This window comes from Saccopteryx leptura, chromosome 1 (genome assembly GCF_036850995.1).
Source record: "Saccopteryx leptura isolate mSacLep1 chromosome 1, mSacLep1_pri_phased_curated, whole genome shotgun sequence".
Classification (NCBI taxonomy): domain Eukaryota; kingdom Metazoa; phylum Chordata; class Mammalia; order Chiroptera; family Emballonuridae; genus Saccopteryx; species Saccopteryx leptura.
In genome coordinates, this window is record NC_089503.1 from 50,373,471 (window position 1) to 50,399,381 (window position 25,911).

The window sequence follows — 25,911 nt, forward strand, 5'->3', positions numbered from 1 at the left end:
TTTTAATAAATCTTATTTCTTCTTCTGAATCCACTAAGGCCTAACAAGTCACACAAAATTTACGAATATATAATTCCAGGTGATTAAAACATTTACACGAGCAGTTTTCTAAAATTGCTTCAATAAAAAATTGGAGAATTTTATTTCTTGATAAGAAAATCAAAGATTATTAAGGGAGCTATAATAACTTTCTAACATTTATCCATCAAATCCCAAATCAGGTGCTTAAGTAGTTCTATAAAACCAGGCAGTGGAAGTGGCCTGGGCCTTGTCAGTTCAGGCATGCACTCACATAACACAGGGCAGGTGCCTACATGCTGCTGAGAGGCCGAGTTCAAAGGAATTTAAAAGGACACCAGATGGATGAATCTCAAATGCTTGATGCTAAGTGAATCAACCCAGTCTTGAAAGTGTACAGACTGAATGATTCCATTTATATTACAATTTGAAAGAGGCAAAAACATAGGAACAGAACAGGTGTTTTGCAAGGGCTTAGGTGAGGAAAGGGTCTGAATCCAAGGAGCGGTGTGAGGAAATTTCTTTGAGGCACTGGAATTGTTCTGTATTCTGTCTGTGGTAGGTACAAGAATCCAGGCATGTATATAGAAACTCATAAAACTATACAGAAACCACAAAACTGCTGTTTGTACCTTCCCCACCCCCCACCCCCAAGAAAGAGGGCACAGGAGCTTCTAAAATATTGGCAACATTCTATCTTAACTTGGGTAGTAGTTTCAGAAATAGTCACTTTATTTGTATACAGGTATCTCATACTCTCCTTTCTACGCATGACCCATTACAATATTTTTAAATTCTTTATAAAGGAAGGACACCAAGCCCAGATCCCACTCTCATAACACCCCCCTTCTGCTCCATGCACGGTGGACGGAGGAAGCAGCAATCACATCCTGCAGGTACTCACCCAAGCCTGGAAGAGCTTTTAAAGAAAACATACTGTAGCAGAAAGAGCAGGATGCAGGAGTTATTTGGGAATAACAGCAAGACCTGAGGAGCTGCTTTTATTTGTTTGTTCGCTCATTTGTTTGTTTTCTAAGAGTTAGTTTATTTGCGCCAAACTGAAGCATATACCAGGGAGCAAGATCTGGGGTGCTGCTCCCCGGAGGCGCTGCTTCTAGCAAGTAGACGTGCCAGACAGGAACAACTATTCTAAGACTGGATGTCTACACAGTTCTTTAGATTATAAAAGTCTTTTAAAAATTCTTTGTGAGTCTACTCAGAGGGCGTCAGCATAAAGTGTGGCGTTTCCATGGGATGCAAAGACAGCCCCACTGGGAACGTGGGGCCTTTACCATAAGCAACCAAAGGGGCCGCAGAGGACAGCACAAAGGTCTCAGCTCTTGGTTAGCATGTGTTCAATGACTCAGGCAGACAGACTCAACCCAGAGGGGTCCCAGGTGATAGATATGTGTATTCCAAACTGCCCTCTTGATGTTCCGCTTATCTGTCAGACCGCACCCTTACTGGCCTATCACCCCTGAGACAGAGGAATTTCAAAAAAGCTGACAAGCCGCCCCAAGGAGGGGTTCCGGACATACCAGGACTTTTGATTCAACACCCACATGCTCGAAGCCCCCCAAGAAGGAGCATTCCGGATATACCAGGTGTTGGGCAGATAAAATGTATTATGCTCACTTTCTTAAAGATAACACGAGGAAGCCGTCGCCCAGGTGATATTAATGTGTGTTGGGGTGGGCTAAAGGCAGGCGGAATCCTTGTAGCCTGGGGCTTGGTTTTGGGATTAAGCCTTTCCTACCCTTTTTGATGTGGGGTGGTGCAATCCAATCATGCCTCAGAAGGTGACTTTGGGTTGGAGACTTCCCTACTTTGTATATCGGATTAAAGGTTGTGAAGCTACACTATAAAATGGGGGGAAAACGGGACTTGGCTCTTGGTTCCTGAGGTTAGCATGAGAGAGCGGAGAGAGTAGAGCCAGCAGCTAAAGGAGGCCACGTGGAGGAGGCCAGGAGAAGCAGCCAAGATGGCGGAGTGCTGAGTGAGATGCCAGTTTGTACAGAGTTTGTATCTGGGATAAGGAAGATGGGGAACTGAGGAGAATAAGGCTGGTGAGCTAGAAACCTTTGATTCTAGGAAACTCGGATAAATCAGTAGCTTTGTGAGCACTGAGTGTGACTGGGTTTTGGAGCCCAGTGTGTATTTTTACTTGCCCGCCGGGTGCAAGGTAGGATTAAAGGCTATGGCCCACCAGTTTTTGGCTCCGCTGTTTCTTTACCGACTGTCCGAATCCAATGGGAACCTGCATGTGAATGGCCACGATGCCGGCTCCTGGCTTCACACCAGGACTTTTGCCTCAGTATCCCCTCAGGCTCTCCCAAACACTATATAACTCGCCCCTAGTCTGTAACCAGCGTTCTTCTCCCCGGGAGAAGTGCCCAGCAGGGTTCCTTTCTTCCTTTCAATAAAGCCTGTTACTCTGGTCGTTCGGACTCCCGTGGATTCCAACACCAGGTAAAGATGATGCCCACACACTGGGCACTACTTCCCCCCAAACCATGATATAATCAAGGAGCAAGGTTTCCCAGTGCAGGCTCGCGACGTCCCTGTGCAGCCTAGGTGCCTGGCTGCCTGGCCCTCAGACGGAAGGAGAAATGATCCGGACCGTTTCTTTGACTCCAAACGGAAAGTAAAACCCACAATTTGACATTGAGGGTCTTGCAAGGTCCTCAGGAGTAAAGATGGGAAGTTAAGGAGGGAAATCTAAAAAAGCAACCAACTCTGCCCAGGTCACCAAAAGTGACCTTGCTGTCCTTACGGGAATAAAATTGCTCATCTTTCTCTGACAAAATTCAACAGTGCTTGTAAGGCCAGGAACCATGGCTGTCACTATCAAAGCAGCCGCCTGGCCCATGCAGGTTCCCATTGGATTCAGGCAGATGGTAGAGAAACGGCGGAGTCGGAGGATGGTGGGCCATCCTATTTATTGGTGTCTCACCAAGACAGGCAAACCACAAAAGAAGACAAGGGAAAAGCAGAAAACCAGCTTTTCCCATGAAGGGCAAGGGATCAGGGAAGCCCCTGCAATCGTGATAGCAGGAACTGGGTGAGCCAGCTCCTGGTCTGTCCCACTTTATAGTGTAGAAAACCAAAAACCCCTAATCCAATATACAAACAAGGAAGTCTCTGATACAAAGTCACTTATCCAAGGCATAACTGGATTCCTCATGAGAGTGCACCACCCAGATCATACAATCAGTCAAGGGTGTGGGGAAAAGCTTAGTCCTAAAACCAAACCTTAAGCTACAACGACCTGGCCTGCTTATAGCCTGTCCCCCACACCCAATATAAGTCACAAGCGAGCAAACATATATATTTACAAACTTATTTGACCAACAGTGCTCATTCTGTTGTAAAGTGCCAAAAGCCACAGAATTAATATTTAAATATCTTAGGAAATGTTGGGCAGATAAAATGTATTATGCTCACTTTGTTAAAGATAACACGAGGAAGCCGTCGCCCAGGTGATATTAATGTGTGTTGGGGTGGGCTAAAGGCAGGCGGAATCCTTGTAGCCTGGGGCTTGGTTTTGGGATTAAGCCTTTCCTACCCTTTTTGATGTGGGGTGGTGCAATCCAATCATGCCTCAGAAGGTGACTTTGGGTTGGAGACTTCCCTACTTTGTATATCGGATTAAAGGTTGTGAAGCTACACTATAAAATGGGGGGAAAACGGGACTTGGCTCTTGGTTCCTGAGGTTAGCATGAGAGAGCGGAGAGAGTAGAGCCAGCAGCTAAAGGAGGCCACGTGGAGGAGGCCAGGAGAAGCAGCCAAGATGGCGGAGTGCTGAGTGAGATGCCAGTTTGTACAGAGTTTGTATCTGGGATAAGGAAGATGGGGAACTGAGGAGAATAAGGCTGGTGAGCTAGAAACCTTTGATTCTAGGAAACTCGGATAAATCAGTAGCTTTGTGAGCACTGAGTGTGACTGGGTTTTGGAGCCCAGTGTGTATTTTTACTTGCCCGCCGGGTGCAAGGTAGGATTAAAGGCTATGGCCCACCAGTTTTTGGCTCCGCTGTTTCTTTACCGACTGTCCGAATCCAATGGGAACCTGCATGTGAATGGCCACGATGCCGGCTCCTGGCTTCACACCAGGACTTTTGCCTCAGTATCCCCTCAGGCTCTCCCAAACACTATATAACTCGCCCCTAGTCTGTAACCAGCGTTCTTCTCCCCGGGAGAAGTGCCCAGCAGGGTTCCTTTCTTCCTTTCAATAAAGCCTGTTACTCTGGTCGTTCGGACTCCCGTGGATTCCAACACCAGGTAAAGATGATGCCCACACACTGGGCACTACTTCCCCCCAAACCATGATATAATCAAGGAGCAAGGTTTCCCAGTGCAGGCTCGCGACGTCCCTGTGCAGCCTAGGTGCCTGGCTGCCTGGCCCTCAGACGGAAGGAGAAATGATCCGGACCGTTTCTTTGACTCCAAACGGAAAGTAAAACCCACAATTTGACATTGAGGGTCTTGCAAGGTCCTCAGGAGTAAAGATGGGAAGTTAAGGAGGGAAATCTAAAAAAGCAACCAACTCTGCCCAGGTCACCAAAAGTGACCTTGCTGTCCTTACGGGAATAAAATTGCTCATCTTTCTCTGACAAAATTCAACAGTGCTTGTAAGGCCAGGAACCATGGCTGTCACTATCAAAGCAGCCGCCTGGCCCATGCAGGTTCCCATTGGATTCGGGCAGATGGTAGAGAAACGGCGGAGTCGGAGGATGGTGGGCCATCCTATTTATTGGTGTCTCACCAAGACAGGCAAACCACAAAAGAAGACAAGGGAAAAGCAGAAAACCAGCTTTTCCCATGAAGGGCAAGGGATCAGGGAAGCCCCTGCAATCGTGATAGCAGGAACTGGGTGAGCCAGCTCCTGGTCTGTCCCACTTTATAGTGTAGAAAACCAAAAACCCCTAATCCAATATACAAACAAGGAAGTCTCTGATACAAAGTCACTTATCCAAGGCATAACTGGATTCCTCATGAGAGTGCACCACCCAGATCATACAATCAGTCAAGGGTGTGGGGAAAAGCTTAGTCCTAAAACCAAACCTTAAGCTACAACGACCTGGCCTGCTTATAGCCTGTCCCCCACACCCAATATAAGTCACAAGCGAGCAAACATATATATTTACAAACTTATTTGACCAACAGTGCTCATTCTGTTGTAAAGTGCCAAAAGCCACAGAATTAATATTTAAATATCTTAGGAAATGTTGGGCAGATAAAATGTATTATGCTCACTTTGTTAAAGATAACACGAGGAAGCCGTCGCCCAGGTGATATTAATGTGTGTTGGGGTGGGCTAAAGGCAGGCGGAATCCTTGTAGCCTGGGGCTTGGTTTTGGGATTAAGCCTTTCCTACCCTTTTTGATGTGGGGTGGTGCAATCCAATCATGCCTCAGAAGGTGACTTTGGGTTGGAGACTTCCCTACTTTGTATATTGGATTAAAGGTTGTGAAGCTACACTATAAAATGGGGGCAAAACGGGACTTGCTTCTTGGTTCCTGAGGTTAGCATGAGAGTGAGGAGAGAGTAGAGCCAGCAGCGGAAGGAGGCCACGTGGAGGAGGCCAGGAGAAGCAGCCAAGATGGCGGAGTGCTGAGTGAGATGCCAGTTTGTGTAGAGTTTGTATCTGGGATAAGGAAGAAGATGGGGAACTGAGGAGAAGAAGGCTGGTGAGCTAGAAACCTTTGATTCTAGGAAACTCGGATAAGTCAGTGGCTTTGTGAGCACTGAGTGTGACTGGGTTTTGGAGCCCAGTGTGTATTTTTACTTGCCCGCCGGGTGCAAGGTAGGATTAAAGGCTATGGCCCACCAGTTTTTGGCTCCGCTGTTTCTTTACCGACTGTCCGAATCCAATGCGAACCTGCATGGGCCAGAAGGCTGCTGTGATAGTGGCCCCGGCCCTGCCTGCTGGCTTTACAGGAAATTTAAAGAACATTTTATTAATTTGGGCTAGGCATGCAGAAAGATTTTGTAAGTGTGATTTCTATGCTTGTGTGATTAGCATCAAAACTAAGATGGCCAATGGCATTGTGTTGTAAATGCAGAAGAGGAAGGAGACTTAGATTCTCTGACCTTCCCCCATACCTATGGGAGGAGGGGTGAATAGCTAGCCAGATACATGAAGAAAAGATTAAATTAAAATCTTTTCTTATACTAATGAACCATTTACAGGTATCTGTCTCTATGGAAACTACCCCTCCCCTCCTGAAACAATATAATTAATGTATGTATCTCTAAACAAAAGGTATAAACTTTTGGCGTGATGTCAGGTTTTCTCCCCTCCCATGTATAATTAGGAGTATATAAACAGCCCCTGAACTGTTTTGGGGTCTGCATAATTTGGGTCTGTTGCCCTGTGTCAGCCATATACGGCCGGCATATTTAATAAATTTCCTCCTTTAATCAAACTTTTCAAAAACTTATTTGGACTACGTGCCTCTACGAACACCGGATTTGTGGATTTAGTTACTTTACAACAATTCAGTATAAATATGCTTTCCTGGCCAATGAATGTCCTTGCTGCCCTGAGACCCTCAGACTGCCAGGGCTGGGAAAACCAGGGTGTCTCACGTGGTGTAGATACATCTCTGGAGAACACAGTTCGCTGACAGAATCTCCCTAAAACTGCAGGAACCTGGTCTTGAGGACAGTTCTCGAGGAATGTGGTGTAAGGCCCCACCTTCCTGTAGGGGCTCTGTCTTTGCATCCCATGGAAATGCTGGACTTTATGCTGACGCCCTCTGAGTAGACTCACAAAGAATTGTCAAAATACTTTTATAATCTGAGCCACGTTAGACAAACGATCTTAGGAACCTGGACTGAGGACAGTTTTGGTTTCGGTAAAACCAAAGCTGGAAAGTAAGGTGGCTGTGGCCTCCGTGATGCAAACGGCCCTCCCTGCCCGGCAGCCCGCGGCGCCCCGGGCCCCGCCCCGGGCCCCACCCCGGGCCCCGCCCCGGGCCCCACCTTCCGCACGGTCTCCAGCTCCCGCTGCTTGTTTTCGTTGGCAGCCTGCAGCTCCTTCATCTGTCGCTCCAGCTCCTCCTGCTCGGCCAGCAGCTTCTTCCGGAGCTCTTTCCGACGCTGGCGGGCTTCTTTGTGCGGTGGGGGGCTGCCCAGCTTCAACAGATGGATAGTGGAATGAATGGCTGTGAAAGGCATAGGAGAAAAAACAGGAAATACCCTTTATTTTCTGTAAGCCTAACATGCAAACGGCACAGTGGGAAGAAAACCGGAGACCCCGTGTAGATTCGGATTCTGCCGCTGAGCGGCCGCACGACCTTGAGCAAGTCACACCGTCTCTTGCAGCATCAGTTTCCTCATCTCTAACATGAGAGGGATGGTCTCTAAAGTCACGTCCAGCTTCAGAATTCCAAAATTCCTAAATTGCATAACTGTGTTCAAATAGACACTTGATTTGGGAGTACCACACATTTGAAAATTTTAAAACAGCACTTTCAAAAAATAAAACACTTTCAACGCCCTTCTTCCATACTTCTCAAAAGGCTACAGAGGATTAAGACAGTAAGGGCTGAGACCCAAAGTTCTGACATCTGATTTGCTGCCTGCTGTGTTCAGCCAGCCTGACAACTGTGCCTTTTGAAACCCTCTTTCTAAACGCTACACCCCCCTTCCTGAGAGGATAACAGTAGCTACCATTTATTGCATACATGCTATCTATATACTCTTTACATTCATTATCTGATTTTTATATAAAATCTGATTTCTTTCCTGATTATTTCAATATAAAGTTAATTTTCTGAATAGCTAATACTTCCCCATTGTTCAAATTCAGAAGCACGAAAGGACATGGCAGAGGTCTCTGTCCTAGTCCTATCCCCAAATACTGGGTGCCGCCCTCCTCTCGCTACTAATGCTAACAAGTTTCTTGTGCATCTCTCCTGAGGTATTTTCATTCTTCGTACAGTGCAGATACAAATCAATTACGTGTATATACTACTCACAAACATTAGGGGATATTTTATAGCTTCATATTCATTTTGAAATATTCCCTGTTTGTGAGCACCCTTTTTTTGCAATGAACAATGGAGCAATACACTTTTCTGAGCCTTGTTTTTTATTTCACTTATTTTACCCTGGAAAGCTGTCTGTATCAGCCCACAAAGCACTATACAGAGCATGGCACAGTGCTGCACTGTTGGTACACCATCATTTAGTCAACCATTCCCAATTAATGGACATTTAGGTTGTTTGCAATCTATTACAGATATTTCTGCAATGATGTGTCATTTTAAAATATGCAAGTAGTGGCCTGACCTGTGGTGGTGCAGTGGTAAAGCGTCGACCTAGAACTATGAGGTCGCCGGTTCAAATCCCCAGGATTGCCCGGACAAGGCACATACAGGAAGCAACTACTACGAGTAGATGCTTCCTGCTTCTCTCCCCTCTTTCTCTCTCTCTCTCTCTCTCTCTCTCCAAAAATCAATAAATAAAATCTAAAACAAATTTAAAAAATAAAATAAAATGAAATATGCAAGTATACCTTCATAATTTATTTCTGAGCCCTCACAACTCCCGAGAGGTAGGTCCTATATCGTTTCCATTCCACAGAAGAGGAAAGCGGCCACAGAAGTCATAACCCAGTGACTTAGGAAAAAAGATTCCAACCTAGCTGTGCATGCCTCAAACTCTTAAACCGCATCAAAAATGACCACAATTTTAACATAATACTTTTTTTTTTATCTGAAAGTAAGGGTCCCTGTGACTTTGATTAAATTTAGTTTTAAATTCTAGCTCTAGAAATTATATCTCTCTATATACACACTACTCAGAGATCTAGCCTTTCCCCGAGATAATCAGCTACCCCCAAGACAGCAGATGACAGCCTAGACCTGGCTCATGATCACAAGGTCTGGACCTATGGCAGGCTAAAGATAACATCTGGACCTAAGTTATGTTTCAGCTCCTGAACCCTAAAGCGAAACATCCCCCTGACTACTTTCTTATGAGACCAGACAGGGGACTCTGGAGCAGACCTCAGAACTGTCCTCAGGACCTGAAGAAAGGATTCATTGCCCTCACCTCACCTCTGACCAATCAGCTCCCAGCATGACCCTGCAACCCTAACCCACAAAAACTTATGATTCTGCCCTGTATAATCTGTAACCTACACGCCATCAGGGAATTGGGTTTTTAGCATTAGCTCCCACCTCCGTATTGGTCAATATTAAACTGTTCTTTCTATACTACAAACTCCTGCTTATGCATTTCTTTGGGCCAATGCACAAAAAAAAAAACCTAAAAAAAAGTAACCCATTGGGTCCCAGGAATATACCTAATCTAAGAACATCATATTCAGAATCCCCTCATGATTGAAATAAAATCTAAATATAGTGTCTCATTCTTTAAAAGTTTTGGAATAATACTTCAAAAGCTTTTTTGCCTGACCAGGCGGTGGCACAGTGGATAGAGCGTCAGACTGGGATGCAGAAGGACCCAGGTTCGAGACCCCGAGGTCGCCAGCTTGAGCGCGGGCTCATCTGGTTTGAGAAAAACTCACCAGCTTGGACCCAAGGTCGCTGGCTCCAGCAAGGGGTTACTCGGTCTGCTGAAGGCCCATGGTCAAGGCACATATGAGAAAGCAATCAATGAACAACTAAGGTGTCGCAATGCACAATGAAAAACTAATGATTGATGCTTCTCATCTCTCCGTTCCCGTCTGTCTGTCCCTGTCTATCCCTCTCTCTGACTCTCTCTGTCTCTGTAAAAAAAAAAAAAAAAAAAAAAAAAGTTTTTAAGTTAAGTTTGTGTTCTTGAGATAGTTATTTGAAACTAATGTTATTTCTTGTGGAAATAACAGATCTTAACAATTACTGAAAAGCTATTCCATTATTCCTCTTCTGTTTTATATACTACTCAAAAGTCAAGATGGCCACTTTAAAATTCTTCACAGTTGTAAAAAGGGAAATTCCATACACTTCAAATAATAGGTGTAAAAAACCCTCAAAATGTGCAGTTTACAATTTTCTCACAAGATCATTATGAAAATGAAATTGATTAAAAATTTGGAAACTCCTCCTGATTCATTTTTCTTTTGGCTACCATGTTACATCCAGAAATAACTATAGGCAATGAGAAAACAATGCCTTAGTATCTTTAATGAGATTCAAATATAAAAAAGTCAAAGCTTTCAAGTTATAGCGTGTCAAATAATAAAAATTATTCTTACCCTGTCTGACCAGGTGGTGACAGAGTGGATAGAGCATCAGTCTGGGACGCTGGGGACCCAGGTTCGAAACCCTGAGGTTGCTGGCTTGAGCACAAGATCATAGATATGACCCCATGGTCACTGGCTTGAGCCCAAAGGTCGTTGGCTTAAAGCCCAAGTTTACTGGCTTGAGCCGAAAGGGTCACTTGCTCTGCTATAGCCCCCAGGTCAAAGCTCATGAGAAATCAATCAATGAATCACTAAAGTGCCACAACTATGGGTTGATGCTTTACACTCTCTCCCTTCCTGTCTGTCTGTGCCTGTCTCTCACTCTCTCTCTCACTAAAAAAATAAATAAGTAAGTAAAAATGATCTTACCCTGGATCCACTCCTGTTTCTTCTTCTTATCTGAAGCACTGATCTCAAAGGTCTTATCAAAACATTTTATAAGAAAAAGGCATTTCTTTCCATCCTTGTCAGGCAAAGACTAAAACAGAAAGCAAAATTAGCTCTTTAAGATTCTCTTTTTAAGTATTTAAATTAAATTCAATCTTAATCATTTATACAAATCTGGCTGAAATTCAATGTCACTGAAAAATATATACAAATGCATATTATTGATTTACTAATTCTATCCCTCAGGCTCCTGGTCAGCAAACAGCAGCTCGGGAGCCACCTGCGGCTCTTTGGCCCCTTGAGTGTGGCTCTTCCACAAAATACCACGTGCGGGCGCTACCTCGATAAGGAATGTACCTACCTACATAGTTTAAGTTTAAAAAACTTGGCTCTCAGAAGAAATTTCAATCGTTGTACTGTTGATATTTGGCTCCGTTGACTAATGAGTTTGCCGACCACTGCCTTAGGCAATATTACTTAAGGGAATGATGACCCTAATTAATATACTACATCCAGACTGGGAGAACCATCAACACCTGATAGGGATGCCAGGCTTTGGGCTTTCCTAAGCAGTGTCTCACACCTGAGCACATCTCTTACAGGAACTCTGGAAGACATAGCCATGAAGTAACTACAAACACTCACTCCCATAAACTATGAGGCTCCTAAGCCAGGGTGATTCCCATTCCTGCCTGAGATGTGCTTTCCTCTCCTTGTACCCGGATATTGTTATTGGCGAGCTGTGGTTCCTGACCTCTATTCTTATAAAGAGGCTGGTATGGCCTATAGTAATCTTCTTATGCTCCAGGTTGAGTTGAATCTAAGAAGACCCCTTAGTGGGCCTTACACATCACAGGACACTAATATAGCCACCATTCCATCTCATCCATCCAAATACATGATTGTTTATGAGTAAGATCAGTTATTTTTAAATGTTCTTCAACAAACACAGACTTGGTAATAGTCCAGATATAAATACTCAAAAATGTAAGCTCTTGAGGACCTCACTGTTTTACAGAATAAACCGTTATGAATAAAGTGTCCTGAAAGTCACTCAAAATACTGTAAGGTAATGCTCATAGCTTCTTCAGTTTTATTCACTGTACTCAAAATGTCCCAGATTTTCTGGTGTATTTATAATTTCAAACACTGTATTACTGAAATTTGTTTTGCTTTATTTTCTCTCTTTTTTATGACTATTTTACTCAATAAATGATTCCTTAAATGTACAAACAAATGCGATTTAATCCCTATACTTTTTTCACAAGTATAAGGCAGAAAACAAATTCACATTAGAAAAAAAATTTGTCTGGTTTCTTTAATTTTTAGTTTGGAAATTATTGCAACTTTATGCCTCTATTACCTTGAAAATGTAAGTTTTAAGATTATTCTAAGACTTTCAAGTCTGTAAGAAAGATAAAAAGTACTTGAGCAGCAGGGGGCAGCACCAGAAAGCAGTAATAGTAGACTCTCACCTCTACATAGCAGTTCTCATCCAAGGGAATGTCTCCTTTCTTATCTTTCATATCCTCACTCACATAGTAAGAAATTATGTTGGGTTTTAGTACAAACCAGCGTTCGGTCCAGTTTTTCCGTCTATGGCCTTTTTTCATCATGTAACCCTACGAGAGAGTAAATCTGATATAAATGGCTGTCCTTTTATTTGTAAGAGCTTGTATCTCTCTTCCTTGATATTCTTGCCTATTCTATGATCTGATATTTCGGCCTGAATATATAAATAACAATGTTCTTGCCCTTTGTGGATCCTGAAGCCTTTGAGGATCTATGAAGACCAGAGATACCATTCCCAGTCAAATTCACATAAGCACATGCAGACAAGTATACAGTATACAGAATTTTAGACACTCAGAGACAACCCCTCCCTTCCCTGCAAAGCTAGATAGGTAGTGGACTTTAGAATCCCTGATATTAACAGCACTGTGGTTTTTTTAAATTCCTTATCTTTTAGGGATACTTACTGAAATATTTATAGATAGAGCAAAATGGCTGAGATTTGTCTCAAGATAATGCAGGAGAGATAAAAGCAGGGTAGGATTCAACGTGTTGGTAACTACTGGGACTGGGTGATGGGTATATGGAATTCATTATACTATTCAGGCTTATCCATTTCATACACACAAACACACACACCTTCACAGTGATTCTCAGTAAATTTAAACCTCAATCAATGAAAATGCTTAAAGGTGTCAACTTGGCTAAGTATTATCTTCTCAACCAATCACCTTCTGGTATCAACCTACCTTACCACCTGACTTCACACTATTCTGGAGGATGAACTCTGCTCCAAACAAGCAGAAAAAGAACTGAATCAATAGTTAGGATCCTGGCTTCTATGCTCATACTTACAAGTCTGTACTTCCTTCTCATATATCAGGCTCAAAAGTGTATAATTAAAATTTTTACACATTAGTATAGCCCTTCAAGGTTGTTCAAGAATAGCTGACATTTAAATATTAAACTTACAGGCGCAGGGTGAAAAAACATGAAGGGATTAAGATGTACTAACTGGTAGTGAGAAAATAGACACGAGGATGTCAGGTAAAGTATAGGAAATATAGTTAACAATGTTGTACCGTAATTTCTAGGCATGGTAGCAGGTAGGCACTTAAATTATCACAGGAAGAAACACTTTGTAAAGTATATGAGTGTCTATCTGCTGTGCTGTACACCCAAAACTAACACAAAATAGTGCTGAATGCAAACTGCAATCAAAAAATAAAATAATATATATTAAATGTACTGGTGCTGATAGCCTACGGTAGAACATACATAGCTAATATATGATATTAGCTCAGCCGTGCATCATTTAGTTATTACTAAGTTCTAATCATATTACTTGTTCAGTTTCCTAATTCTTGGACATTTAAGCAAAAGCTATCTCATACTACAAAGGAAACTGAAACAGGTTCACAGACACAGGCTGGTGGTTGCCAGAGGGGAAGAGGGTTGGCGGGCTGGGAGAAACGGGTGAAGGGAGTAAGAAGTACAGTTGGCAGTTACAAAATAGTCAAGGGATGTAAAGTACAGCACAAGGAATACATTCAATAATATTGTAATAACTATGTATGGCGCCAGGTGGGCAATGGAAATCTAAGGGCAGATACTTTGTGAAGTATATGATTGTCTATCCACTATGCTATACACCTGAAACTTATACAAAATAATATTGAAAGTAAACTGTAATTTAAAAAAAAATTTTTTTTTTTAGCTATCTCATATCACCCTACCCAAACAGCTCAGTTGGTTATAGTATCCTCTGGATTAGCAAAGTTGCCAGTTCAATCCTTGGTCAGGGCACATATAGGAAGTGATCGATGTTTCTGACTCTCTCCCTTCCTCTTTCTCTAAAATCAATCAAAAACATTTTTAATTAAAAGAAATAATAATACCTTGGCCAGCTGGCTCAGTGATAGAGCATTGGCCCAGCGTGTGGAAATCCCAGGTTCCATTCCCAATCAGGGCACACAGGAGAAGCGACCATTTGCTTCACCACCCCTCCCCCTTCCCCCTTTCTCTCTCTCTTTCTCTCTTCTCCTCATGCAGCTCCGGCTCGACTGGCTTGAGTGCATCAGCTCTGGGCACTGAGGGAAGCCTCTGTCTCAGGTGATAAAAATAGCTCAGTTGCGAGCATGGCCCCAGATGGGCAGAGCATTGGCCCCAAATGGGGGTTGCCAACTGGATCCCAGTCAGAGCACATGTGGGAGTCTGTCTCTCTATCTCCCCTCCTCTCAGTTGTAAAGAAGAATAAAGAAATAATAATAATAATAAATCAATAAAAGCTATCTCATATTGAAATTCATCTTAGTCCTATATCCTGTCATTCTGGTGGGTTTAGAAGTCCTCTTTGCACAAAGATCATGTCTCAGACCTCTTTGAAGAAAAACCTGTACAAATTAAGCCTCAATTATTGTTTATTGATGGGCTCCACCAGGAAAAAAAAGAGCAAAAACAACCATATCACAATATCACCTACTGGGGGGAGAAAAAGGACCAAAGTAAGGAAATCCCCAAACTGGAGTTATTATGCAATACAATAATGTAAGAAATTTGAAAGATCCACTAACAATATATAAATTCCATTTAACAAGCATTAAGCTTCCCATATGTATACCAGTTGCTTTGCAGGTGCTGAGAAAACAAACATCATAACCTAGTAAGATAAATGCAATTTTGTTATACAAAGGATTTTTCTTCCAAAAATATGGGTATTTTTCTGATTTTATAAAAATAATATATAATCATATACATAAATTCACATATAGATACATATATAATAGTAAGTCCAATAATAAGGAATAAAGAAGGAAATAAAATTTAAAGAAATTCCACAACCCAGCAGCAGTCACTGTAACACTGCAGTGAGCATTCTTCCCCACGGCTCTATACACACACAGCACACTCACAAAAGGGTTACAAGACACCTGCTGTTCAACCACCTGTTTTCTTCCTCTGAACAATATGCCTCCGGGTCCTTTCAAATCAGTAAGTATGGATGTACACGCGACATGAAAGTACTTTAAAAATAGTTTGGGGGAAAAATAGTTTGGAAATGTGATCATTTGAACAGGTCTTTCAAAATAGCAACTTCCCAATGCTTAACCAATAATTCTTTAAAATGAAAGCCTGAAAAAAATAAGAAATTGTATTCCTGCTCTAAATTAGTGTCTAAGTATAAATGACTTACATTCATCTTTCTGGTGAAAATGTGTTTTATTTCAAACACGTCAAATTCTAAGGGTGAGAAGAAAGACAGTGGTATTGGACTCTTACCTGTTTCAACACATCTAATATAAATTCATTAAAGACTTCATTAATTGCCATCGACACCGTCTGCCGATCCATGCCTTTGCTAAACTGTCCATTTCCAATAAGCTCAATCAGCTCCCACACAGAAAGGCCATCTTTGCCGTCATCAAAGTTGACTTTATAATGTTCAAATTGTTCCTGCTGCCAACTTCCTCCCATAGCTTCTGTCAGTTTCTTAAGCAGGTATTCGATCTATATAAAGAAATTTAAAAATTATTTCCCAGTGAAAAAATAATAACTTTTTAACTTAGGTATGTACCTATATTATTTACACTGGTAAGGACACTTTAAAAATATTCTTTTACAGTTCCAACAGTGAATTTTTAGAAGATCCTGATACTGTCAGGGAGGGGCATATGGAACAACACCACTGGTTCTATGTTAACCAAGAATAAGTAAAGGAATCAAAAACTGATGACCCTCTAATAGTATATGGTCTACCGGAAAGTTCTGTCCGTTTCTATCACAACAAGTTTCGACATGTAAGCACATGTTTATTTGGTGCATGTATGCCTCTCTATTTTTATCACTTAATGTATACATACTGACGTAGCAAATTAACTAAAACAAAGTTGATTCACGTTAGTCTTATGTGTGAAGTGATAGTGTACCCATGGCTACTGATAAAGTTCATTTACGCCACTGTAATTTTTATGAATTTCAACAAGGAAGAAATGCTACAGAAGCATGTCTGTTGCATCCACCATATTCCCCGGACTTAGCACACTCTATCACTTGTTTTTGTCCTTACAAAATTTTTTGAAGGGCAAAAAATTCAAAAATGAAGAAGATATCAAACGAGCACTGGTTCAATTTTTTGCATCAAAAGATAAAACATTTTTCAAAAATGGGATATACAAATTGCCCTCATGCTGGTAAGAAATCATTAATAATAATGGCAATTATATTATTTAATAAAGTTTGTTGACGGTAAGAAAAATTTGTATTTTGTTTTATTCCAAAAACGGACAGAACTTTCCGGTAGACCTAATATATTTGTATCCATAACTAAATCAAACTGCACACATATACTACTATAAACAAATTAATGTGATCTGATTACTCTCTTGGATAAATATTTCCATACATCAGAATATTAATCTTACTGTACTAATAGGCAAGCATCAAATTAAATAAGCAAATTACTCCCCAATTTACAAATTCTCCTTATAAGCCAATCATTTTAAATTCATGCTGCCTCCTCCTGTTAGAGCATGACAATGTCGTAAACAATGTTGAATTCCTAGCTTGGGCTGGGAAGAGCTTATTAAATTCTGAAACACATGACTTTATGTGGAAAAACAATAGGAACTGCTACTATTTAAATAATAACAGTTAAACAAAACAGTGAAGTAGTAATACTGAATGAGAAATTGATATGTTATGTTCTGGAAAGCCTGGGTATCTTACAATGCTCTCAAATCAACATGTCCAAAAAGGAATGGCTCACCTTACCTTCCAAATGGCTTCCCTGTCTAGTACTGATTTTGCTCAGGAGCAATACTATTCACCATGGCAGGAGCCTCGTTCCCCACTCCCTCACATCAAATCAGTGACAAAATCCTACTGTGCTCACCTCCCTAGATCAGTGTTTTCTCAAACTGCAGGTATGACCCAATATGAAATCAATTTAGTGGGTAGTAACCAACGTTTTCTTTAATGAAAAGAAATATTTAAGTTTATCCACAATCAAGACAAATACTGGTTTTTGACAAGTTTTGCTTTGTGTGTGCATGTACCTATGTGTGATGGGTCATGTAATAAAACGTTCATCTTCCTGATAGGATGGGATAAACCTGAAGGGAAGGGGGGAGGGCGGTATGGGGAGGGGGGAAAGAGAGATGTTGAGGGGAATACGGGGGGAGGGGGGATGCATTTGGGGCAACACTAGAATCTATGTAAACACAATAAATTAAAATCAAGAAAAAAATCAATAATAATAAAAAAAAGTTCCTCTTCCTATAGGTAGCAGTCAAGAGAATAAAAAAACCAAGAGAGTTATTGACTCCATCTCCCCCTACCCAATCTACCTTTGTTCAAGTCTCCTGGTTGGCACCCTGGCCTCCAGTATCACCCCCTTCTATCTATATTCTGCCAGAGAAATTTTTCTAAGACAAAACCTGAGCCTGTGGCTCCCATCTTTACACCCTGCCCTGGGTCCCTGTCACTTCAAGGATAAAGACTGAGCTCCTCTGCACCCTTGCTGGTCAGCCCCCAACCCACCGTCTCTAACATGTTTTCCACTATGCCCACGGCAGGTTCTACACTCCACCAGTAACACCGATACCACCCACTGGAGTCCCCAGCTTGTTTTATAAAGGTCTGGATAGTAAATATTTCAGGCTTTGTGCATCTCCATCATTATATGTTCTTTGTTTTGGGTTTTGTTCCTTTTTACAACCTTTTAAAAACATAAAAACTATTTGTAGTACATAGACAATACAAAAATAGACCGTGGGCTAGATTCAGCCAGTGAGCCATCGTTTGCCCACACTTGCCATAGAGTCTAAGTGGTTTACCCACATAACACACTTTCTATGCTTCTATGCCTTCTCCCATGCTGTCCTCTCTGCCTGGGGTACCTTCATCCATTTCTCTACCTGGCTAACTGGTATTTGCTCAAGTCCTACACCACCTAGGGTGTTCCTACTCAAGGTAAGACGTGTGGTCTAGCACCAGCAGCATTTGGAAGCCTATTCCAGATCCCACTAAAGACCCAAAATTGAGAATCTGCCTTTTAACAAGAACCCCAGGAACTTCCACATGCACATTAAAGTGTGAGAAGCACCACTCTAGCAAACCTGCTCTAACCAACCCTAACCCAGGTCAGGTGTTCTTCTATGTCACTCACTACACTTAGCATACTGAATTAAAATGATCTCTTTACTAATTTGCTTTCCCACAATTTTATGAATTCCTTCTAGGAAGGACCATGGCCCACTCATCTTTGAATCCCCAGAACTCAGCATGGTACCTAGAATGTAGTAGAGCTCAATCAGTGTTTGTTAAACTGAACTAAATTAAGCTAAGCCTCAATTTTCTCATCAATGAAATATGCATAACACTCATCATATAAAACAACTATGGGGATAAAGTGAAACAAATATGGGTCATTCTGCACAATGCCTGGCACACCAGGTATTCCACCAATGTTACTTCCCTTCTGTACTAAGTGGATATTATTCCACCATTTAAATTACACTTAAGAAAGCATTTATGAGCCTGACCTGTGGTGGCGCAGAAGATAGAGAGTTGACCTGGTCCACTGAGGACCCAGGTTCGAAACACCACAGTTAACAGCTTGAGAGTGGGCTCATCTGGCTTGGGAGCGGGATCACCAAGCATTGGATCATCAACATGATCCCATCTGTAGTTGCTGGCTCGAGCCCAAGGGTGCTGTCTTGAGGAAGGGGTCACTGGCTCAGCTGGATCCCCCAGACAGGGAATATATGAGGAGTAATCAATGAACAACTAAGAAAGCCACAACTACAAGCTGATGCTTCTCGTCTCTCTCCCTTCCTGTCTGTCTGTCTCTCTCTCTCTCTCAAAACACAAAAACAAAAATAAATAAATAAACAAACAAACAAAACACACACTTAGGTCTTTTCTTCTGTGGCTGGAAGCTTATCATCTGTTATGTGTATCATATATTATTTTCTTGGCTCTTAAATAGAAGTAACAGGAATAGTCAGTGGAAGAAAGAAAGAGAATGGTTAAGAGAAAAAAAAAGGGAAGACAGAAGGAGAGAATGAGACAGAAAAAAAAGACAGGAAAAAATATAAAGGCAAGAAGGACTGAAGGAAAGCGAGAGAAAAAGAAAGTCAAAAAGAACATTAAAATAAATAATTGTTCATGGTAAAATAACTTAGAGGCATTAACATGTACAGAAATTCAATCCCCCAAAGGCAGCAAAGAGGCCCAGGCTGCCTGACCACAACAAGGAGTAAATGCAGAAAAGACAGCCTGACCAGGCGGTGGCACAGTGGATAGGGCATTGGACTGGGATGCAGTGGACCCAGGTTCGAAACCCCAAGGTCACCGGCTTGAGAACGGGCTCATCTGGTTTGAGCAAGGCTTACCAGCTTGAGCCCAAGGTCACTGGCTTGAGCAAGGGGTCACTCACTCTGCTATAGCCCCCTGGTCAAGGCACATATGAGAAAGCAATCAATGAACAACTAAGGTGCCACAACAACAAACTGATGCTTCTCATCTCTCTCCTTTCCTGTCTGTCTGTCCCTATCTGTCCCTCTCTGTGTCTCTCTCTGTCTCTGTCACACACACACACACAAAGTGTAGTAAAGACACAGCTAGAAGTTTTAGTAGTAAGGCCAAGGTAAACATATGCATCCAGCCAGGTGTATGACGAAAAGTGGGTATGGCAAGATGGTGTGTCCAACTGACCCTCTGTATTTGTGCCAAGTCAGGGAACTCCACCTCAGCTCTTCCTCACCTGCCCCTGTGAATAAGCCCAAGCCCCTCATACTCTGAGCTTTAGTTCTTCTTGCATATCATATGACCTTTTATAATAGCGGTTCTCAACCTGTGGGTTGCGACCCCTGCGAGGGTCGAACGACCAAAACACAGGGGTTCGGAATTTCCGATGGCTTTAGGCGACCCCTGTGTTTTGGTCGTTCGACCCTCGCCGGGGACACGACCCACAGGTTGAGAACCGCTGTTTTATAACATGTGTAACCTGGAAAGTGTTGGGTTGCCAAAGGAGTGATGCATGCACAAGGCCTGATGAGTTTCATAAGAAATTTATTTATGCATCTGCAAACAGATGGGCTGAGACTCTAGTGGCATCAGCCTTGAGTGTCTGGGGATTCAAGCCTTTATAGGGTTAGTGATACGTTAGCCAGGTGGTTAGCCTTGACAGGAGTCCTGGGTAGGGTGATGGTTGATCACTAAGCAACAGTGTATTCAGATTAAGTGTTGGGAGGAGAGCTACAGGAACTGCCCTACAGTCAAATCACTTAAAATTCCTCCTGGCTGAGGTTTTGATAAGGGGCCCTGCACCTGAACCTAACAGAAAGTACCTATTACTAACAAAGTCAGCTCTAAAGCAGTTTCCCAGGTTTACCTGGGACTGTTCTGAAGGTGCCCTCCCAAACCTTCTCGGTTGGTCATCAGCACCCAGCATCTGCTCAGCATTGCCAGTCATGGTGCCAGACAACAACTAATCTAATTCATTTCCTGCGGACTTTCAACACAATCATTTACTTATCATAACCAAGGTAACTTAAGGACCTCTTAAATAATCACACTGGGCCAAGGAGAAACAAGCATTACCAGTCTCAACTATTCAATTATACTAAATAATAAATCACGTGCTGCTGTGTTAGTCTTGAGTGCCCTGCATCAATTCTAAGAGCTCATTCAGTTTCAGGAAGCAGCTTACTTCCTCTTTCCAAGCAAGTTTCACCAAAAATAACAAAGAATAAACTTTTAAGCTGCATCTGATTTTCAATGCCTTTGGCTCCAACATTTATTTTGTTAAAAGTTCTTTCCCCGTCATCATTTAAAAGGGCCTCTACTGGCTTCACAACAATTCAGGTTTTATTTCACAGAGGGTCTCTTACAACTATTTCAGGTTTGACATTTATTTCAAGGCGACTCTTCCAAATAAGCCCACAACAGACATATCCTGTTTTGTTCTTGGCTCTGTGGGAAATGAATACAATGTAAAAACTATACTTTATAGATACACATATTTCCAAGAAGAGCATTTGACAAAAATTACAGAACCATCTCAAATGGGGACATACCATTTCTTGACTTTTATGTAATAAGTCATTTGAATATTTATTCAATATTCTTGACATTACTTTCTGGGTGATGGAAAACTAAGTCAAAAGCAAACTTATTTATACCTCCTATGTTATTTATAGAACTACCACTGTTACTTATATAGCATTAATTGAAACTGGAGAGTAAAATCCTACCTAAAAACATTTTAGATTTAAAATGCAAATGATCATTCTAGTAGGTAGATTATTGGAAACATAACAAAATTACTTTAAATGTATAAAGCCCAAAAACTGTTGGTAAACTTACAATTAAACTTATTATATACTCATGACAAAGACATATTTCAAAGTTTATGTTTTAAATACATCTGTTTTCACATTAAATTTTGTTAAAATCTCTAAGTCTAAAACTAGTTCAAAATATAGTAGTTGTTTAAATGTTACTAAAGTATTATAGGAAGCAAGCAAAACCTAAGAACAAGTGGTGACCTTCTGAAATAGTATGACTCTAGTGTTTTCCATATGACACTGTGACCTCGAGTTTGCAGTGCTCAGGCAAAGAACAGATGTGCAGAGAGCTCAATAAACACAAGGCTGTATTTTAAACCTCAGGAAGCTGGCTCAGCAGCCAGACAAAGCAATTTCACGTAAATCTGTCCCAGTGATCCCTTCTTTCCCCACACAAGTGCTCCTGGCCACAGAAGAATAATCTATAAAACTAACTCTAATTCTACTTTTTTATTTTTTAAGATTTTATTTATTGATTTTACAGGGAGTGGGGGATGAGAAGTAGTTGCTTCACTCCAGCTGTTCATTGGTTGCTTGTCATATGTGCCTTGACCAGGCAAGCCAGGGGTTTCGAACAGGCAATCTCAGTGCTCCAGGTTGACACTCTATCCACTGCACCACCACAGGCCAGGCTAATTCTACTTTTAACTAGGAGAAACACTGAGGGGGTTAAGGATATCAAAACACTGAGTACCAGTAAGTCCAAACGATAACATGACGAAATATGCTGCCTGACTATTCTATCAAGTCAAAGAGAGGCTGTTTCCTTCTGAAATGAGATTCATTTGTTTGCAAAGAGGACCATGACATTCCAGTGAGCCAGCACAGATAAAGGTAAGCATGCTGTGGAGTTCTGGCCGTCTGTGGGGTGCAGAAAGGATAGTCATGGTATACATCAAAGCTCATGTGGGTCCCAGTTCTAGGAGACACCTGGGGAACAAATCTTTTGAGCTTCTTAAGCAGAGCTGTCAGGAAGCTGATGTGGACTGGCCCCCTTCACAGCCTGTGATGATTTAAAGCCAATAACAAGTGCTTCACATCAATTAAGTGCTGCCTCAAGGAATATGGTAAGTCTCCTTACTCATTAATGTCTAAATTCTGAAATCAGGGCAAGGTCACTTTCATGTCCACCATGAATATTTTAGTAATGCAAAGAACCAAAACATCACAGGTAAGAGACGCACCCCTCCTCCAGTCCCAAGGAAAACACAAATAAATTTAGAACACTAAGTATAACTACAAAATGCCTTAAAAAGATGATACTGGAGATTTTAATAGCATTATTCTTCCAAGCAGCAGCTAGGCTCTTAAAATAGCATTGGTGTATCTCCTTCTACACCTATAAATATTCTATCCCCTTCAGTATGTTATGCTAGACAATTTTTGTGGACAAAAATTCCACAGCATGTGTTACTTTTTATTTCCTCTTTAACAGCCACACACAATTACATCATTATGGTTATAAAGCATTGAGAAACTATCCTACCACTACTGTGAATCTGCCTTCTCCTTGATTACCAATGACTACCTAATTGCTAAATCCAAGGACAGCGTCCCACTCATCACTAATTTTTCTGTAGCAGCAAATGCCAGTAACTACTTTTCTGCTGCTTAAAACTTTTTCTACACTCTCCCAGTTCTCTCACCTCACTATTTAATGCAGCTTCCTTTACCAAATCTACTTCCTCTTCCTGCTGTAGAAATGGTCCCAACATTCTGCCCTCAGCCTCTTTTCTCGTACTAGTTCTCTTCCTACCTGATCTAACCTACTCACATGCTCCCATCTGTCTCCAGCCCTGACCTCTCACGTGCTCCAGATGTGCACTTCAGTTGAACACACAATAGCTCCACAAGAATGTTCCACCTAAAATGCCATATGTGCCAAACACATCATCATACATTGTTTCCCTAATCTGTTCATCATCCTGTCATTCTCTCTCTCTCTCTCTCTCTCTCTCTCTCTCACATACACACACTGTTTAGAGAGTACTTACATTGGGACCAGACATAATATTAAATGCTTCACGTACATCAAATATTTTAATTCTCAAAAGTGTCCAATGAAGAAAGTAGTTATCCCAATTTTAAAGATGGGGAAACCCAGATAGATTAACTAATTTGTTCAAGATCACATAGCTAAAAAGTGATAGACTCAGAATTCAAATCAGGCAGTCTGATTTCTTTAGGAAGACTATGCTTTAAACAACTACACTAATTACCTCCCAACTGTCCAGGCCTGAAACTTGTCTATATTTCCACACAGTAAGGCACTATGAGCTTGGTCTTATACCTCCCAGGTCCTTTCTGTCTGGGTTTCTACTCTATTCTCACTGACATTACTGTACTACAGTCCTCAATGCCACTTACCTTCTCCTAACTTCTCATCTCCCATCTCTCCATATTTCATCTATTTACCTGTCACTCTCTTGCTCAAAAATTATCAGCTCCCCACTGCCTACAAGATAAAGTTAAAATTCTTTTCAGCGTCATCTACCATCACTCTTCTTCACAGCCATCATGTTTCACGTGAAAAGGATATGTGTCATCTTTCTGACTGCCCAGCATCTAACCCGTCTGTGTCTGCGGAATTCCCTACGGAGCTAAAATTACAATTGTACCCTTTCCCAGCCTCCTTTGCAGCTAGCTTATGGCACCTGATCTAGGCCCTACCAGTTAGATGCAGCATCCCAATTGGGAAGTGGGTACCAGAGAGAACTCTCCTTGGTAACGGGAATAGCTGCAATAAGATCTGAGCTCCTGGGCATCCCCACTGTGAGGGCCAGAGGTGTTCCTTGGCACAGGTGCAACACCCACCCTCTGGTGGCAGCAGTGTCTTCCTTCTGGCTCCTCCCTGGGGTGGCCAGTATAGTGCTAGTCTGCACTGCCTCCACACCTGGTGGCTAGGCCAGTCTGGTGTTTCCAAGTAAGTATTCTTCAGTCATCTCAGAACATGCCCTTTGCTTCCTGCCTCCTACAACCTTACTCACTGTTTCTTCCACCCAGAATTCTTCTCTGCCTTCTCTACTAGTCAAAACTCTTCCCATCTTTTAAGACCCAGCACAAGTACTGCTTTCCCCATAAATATATATAATAGCTAACACTTAATGAGCACTAAGGGTCAGGCATGCTTCTTATTTGATCTTCACAGTATAGTAGGGGGTGAATACTAGCCTTAGTCCTATTTTATAGCTGGGCCTTATTTTATAAAAGAAATTAAGACAATTTCCCAAAGTCATTCATCCAGTGAATAGTGAAAGAGCCAGAATTCAAATCCAAGAAATCTGACTCCAGATCCCTGCTCTTAATCAGGGAGCAGCAACAAATTATGGCCCATGAGTCAAATCTAGCTCAGCAGCCAAATTTGGCATACAACATGTTTTTATAAATCCATAATCAAGAATAGTTTTTACCTTGTTAGGTGGTTGGGGAATTTTTAAAAAATCAAACACAGTAAGATTTCATGACTCATGGAAATTATATGAAATTCAAATTTCAACATCCATTTCATTGAAGCACAGCAATATAGTGCCTCTGGCTGCTTTCCTGCTTTCACAGCGGAGCTGAGTACCTGCGGCAAACGCAGTATGGCCCAAAAAGCCCCGTGCCTTAAGTGTTTACTCTCTGGCCCTTCGAGACTCTGTGTTTAACTACTACATTGTAGCCTGACCAGGAGTTGCCAGGAGTTGGCACAGTGGATAAAGAGTCAGCCTGGGACACCGAGGACCCAGGTTCGAAACACTGAGGTTGCTGGCTTGAGTGTGGGCTCACCAGCTTGAGCACAGGGTTGCCGGCTTGAGTGTGGGATCAGAGACATAACCTCATGGCCACTGGCTTGAGCCCAAAGGTCACTGGCTTGAGCCCAACGTCACTAGCTTGAGCCCAAGGTCGCTGGCTTAAGCAAGGGGTCACTCGCTCTGCTGTAGCCCCCCAGTCAAGGCACATATGAGAAAGCAATCAATGAAAAACTAACAAGCCACACCTGTGAGTTGATGCTTCTCATCTCTCTCCCTTTCTTTTTTTTTTTTAAAGGTTTATTGTTTATTTTAAAAAAAAATTTTTTATTCATTTTAGAGAGGAGAGAGAAAGGGGGAGAGAGAGAGACAGAGAGGGAGAGAGGGAGGAGAGAGAGAGAGAGAGAAAGAGAGAGAGAGAGAAGGGGGGAGAAGCTGGAAGCATCAACTCCCATATGTGTCTTGACCAGGCAAGCCCAGGGTTTCGAACCGGCGACCTCAGCATTTCCAGGTCGACACTTTATCCACTGCGCCACCACAGGTCAGGCTCATCTCTCTCCCTTTCTGTCTGTCCCCTCCCCCACATAAAAAAAAAGAATTACTACACTGTGTTGCCTCTCTTAGAAAGCCTCCCTGTTTGTTCCCTTACTTCCCCAGAGCTGGGATAAATCTCTTTCTTCCCTGTGGTTACATGTAAGGGGACCAATCGTCTCCTTTA

The 25,911-nt window shown here is 42.0% G+C and overlaps 1 protein-coding gene across 1 annotated transcript in view; it reads right to left on the reverse strand.

Annotated features, from left to right (window-relative positions):
* Positions 1-25,911, reverse strand: part of SWAP70 (switching B cell complex subunit SWAP70) — a 97,808-nt gene that overhangs the window by 16,336 nt on the left and 55,561 nt on the right. Inside the window, exons 4-7 of the mRNA XM_066365934.1 lie at positions 15,392-15,619; positions 12,076-12,222; positions 10,583-10,691; positions 7,003-7,184 (exon numbers count right to left, since the gene is read on the reverse strand). Of these exons, the coding sequence (XP_066222031.1) occupies positions 7,003-7,184; positions 10,583-10,691; positions 12,076-12,222; positions 15,392-15,619 (666 nt within the window). The remainder of the gene's footprint in view (positions 1-7,002; positions 7,185-10,582; positions 10,692-12,075; positions 12,223-15,391; positions 15,620-25,911) is intronic.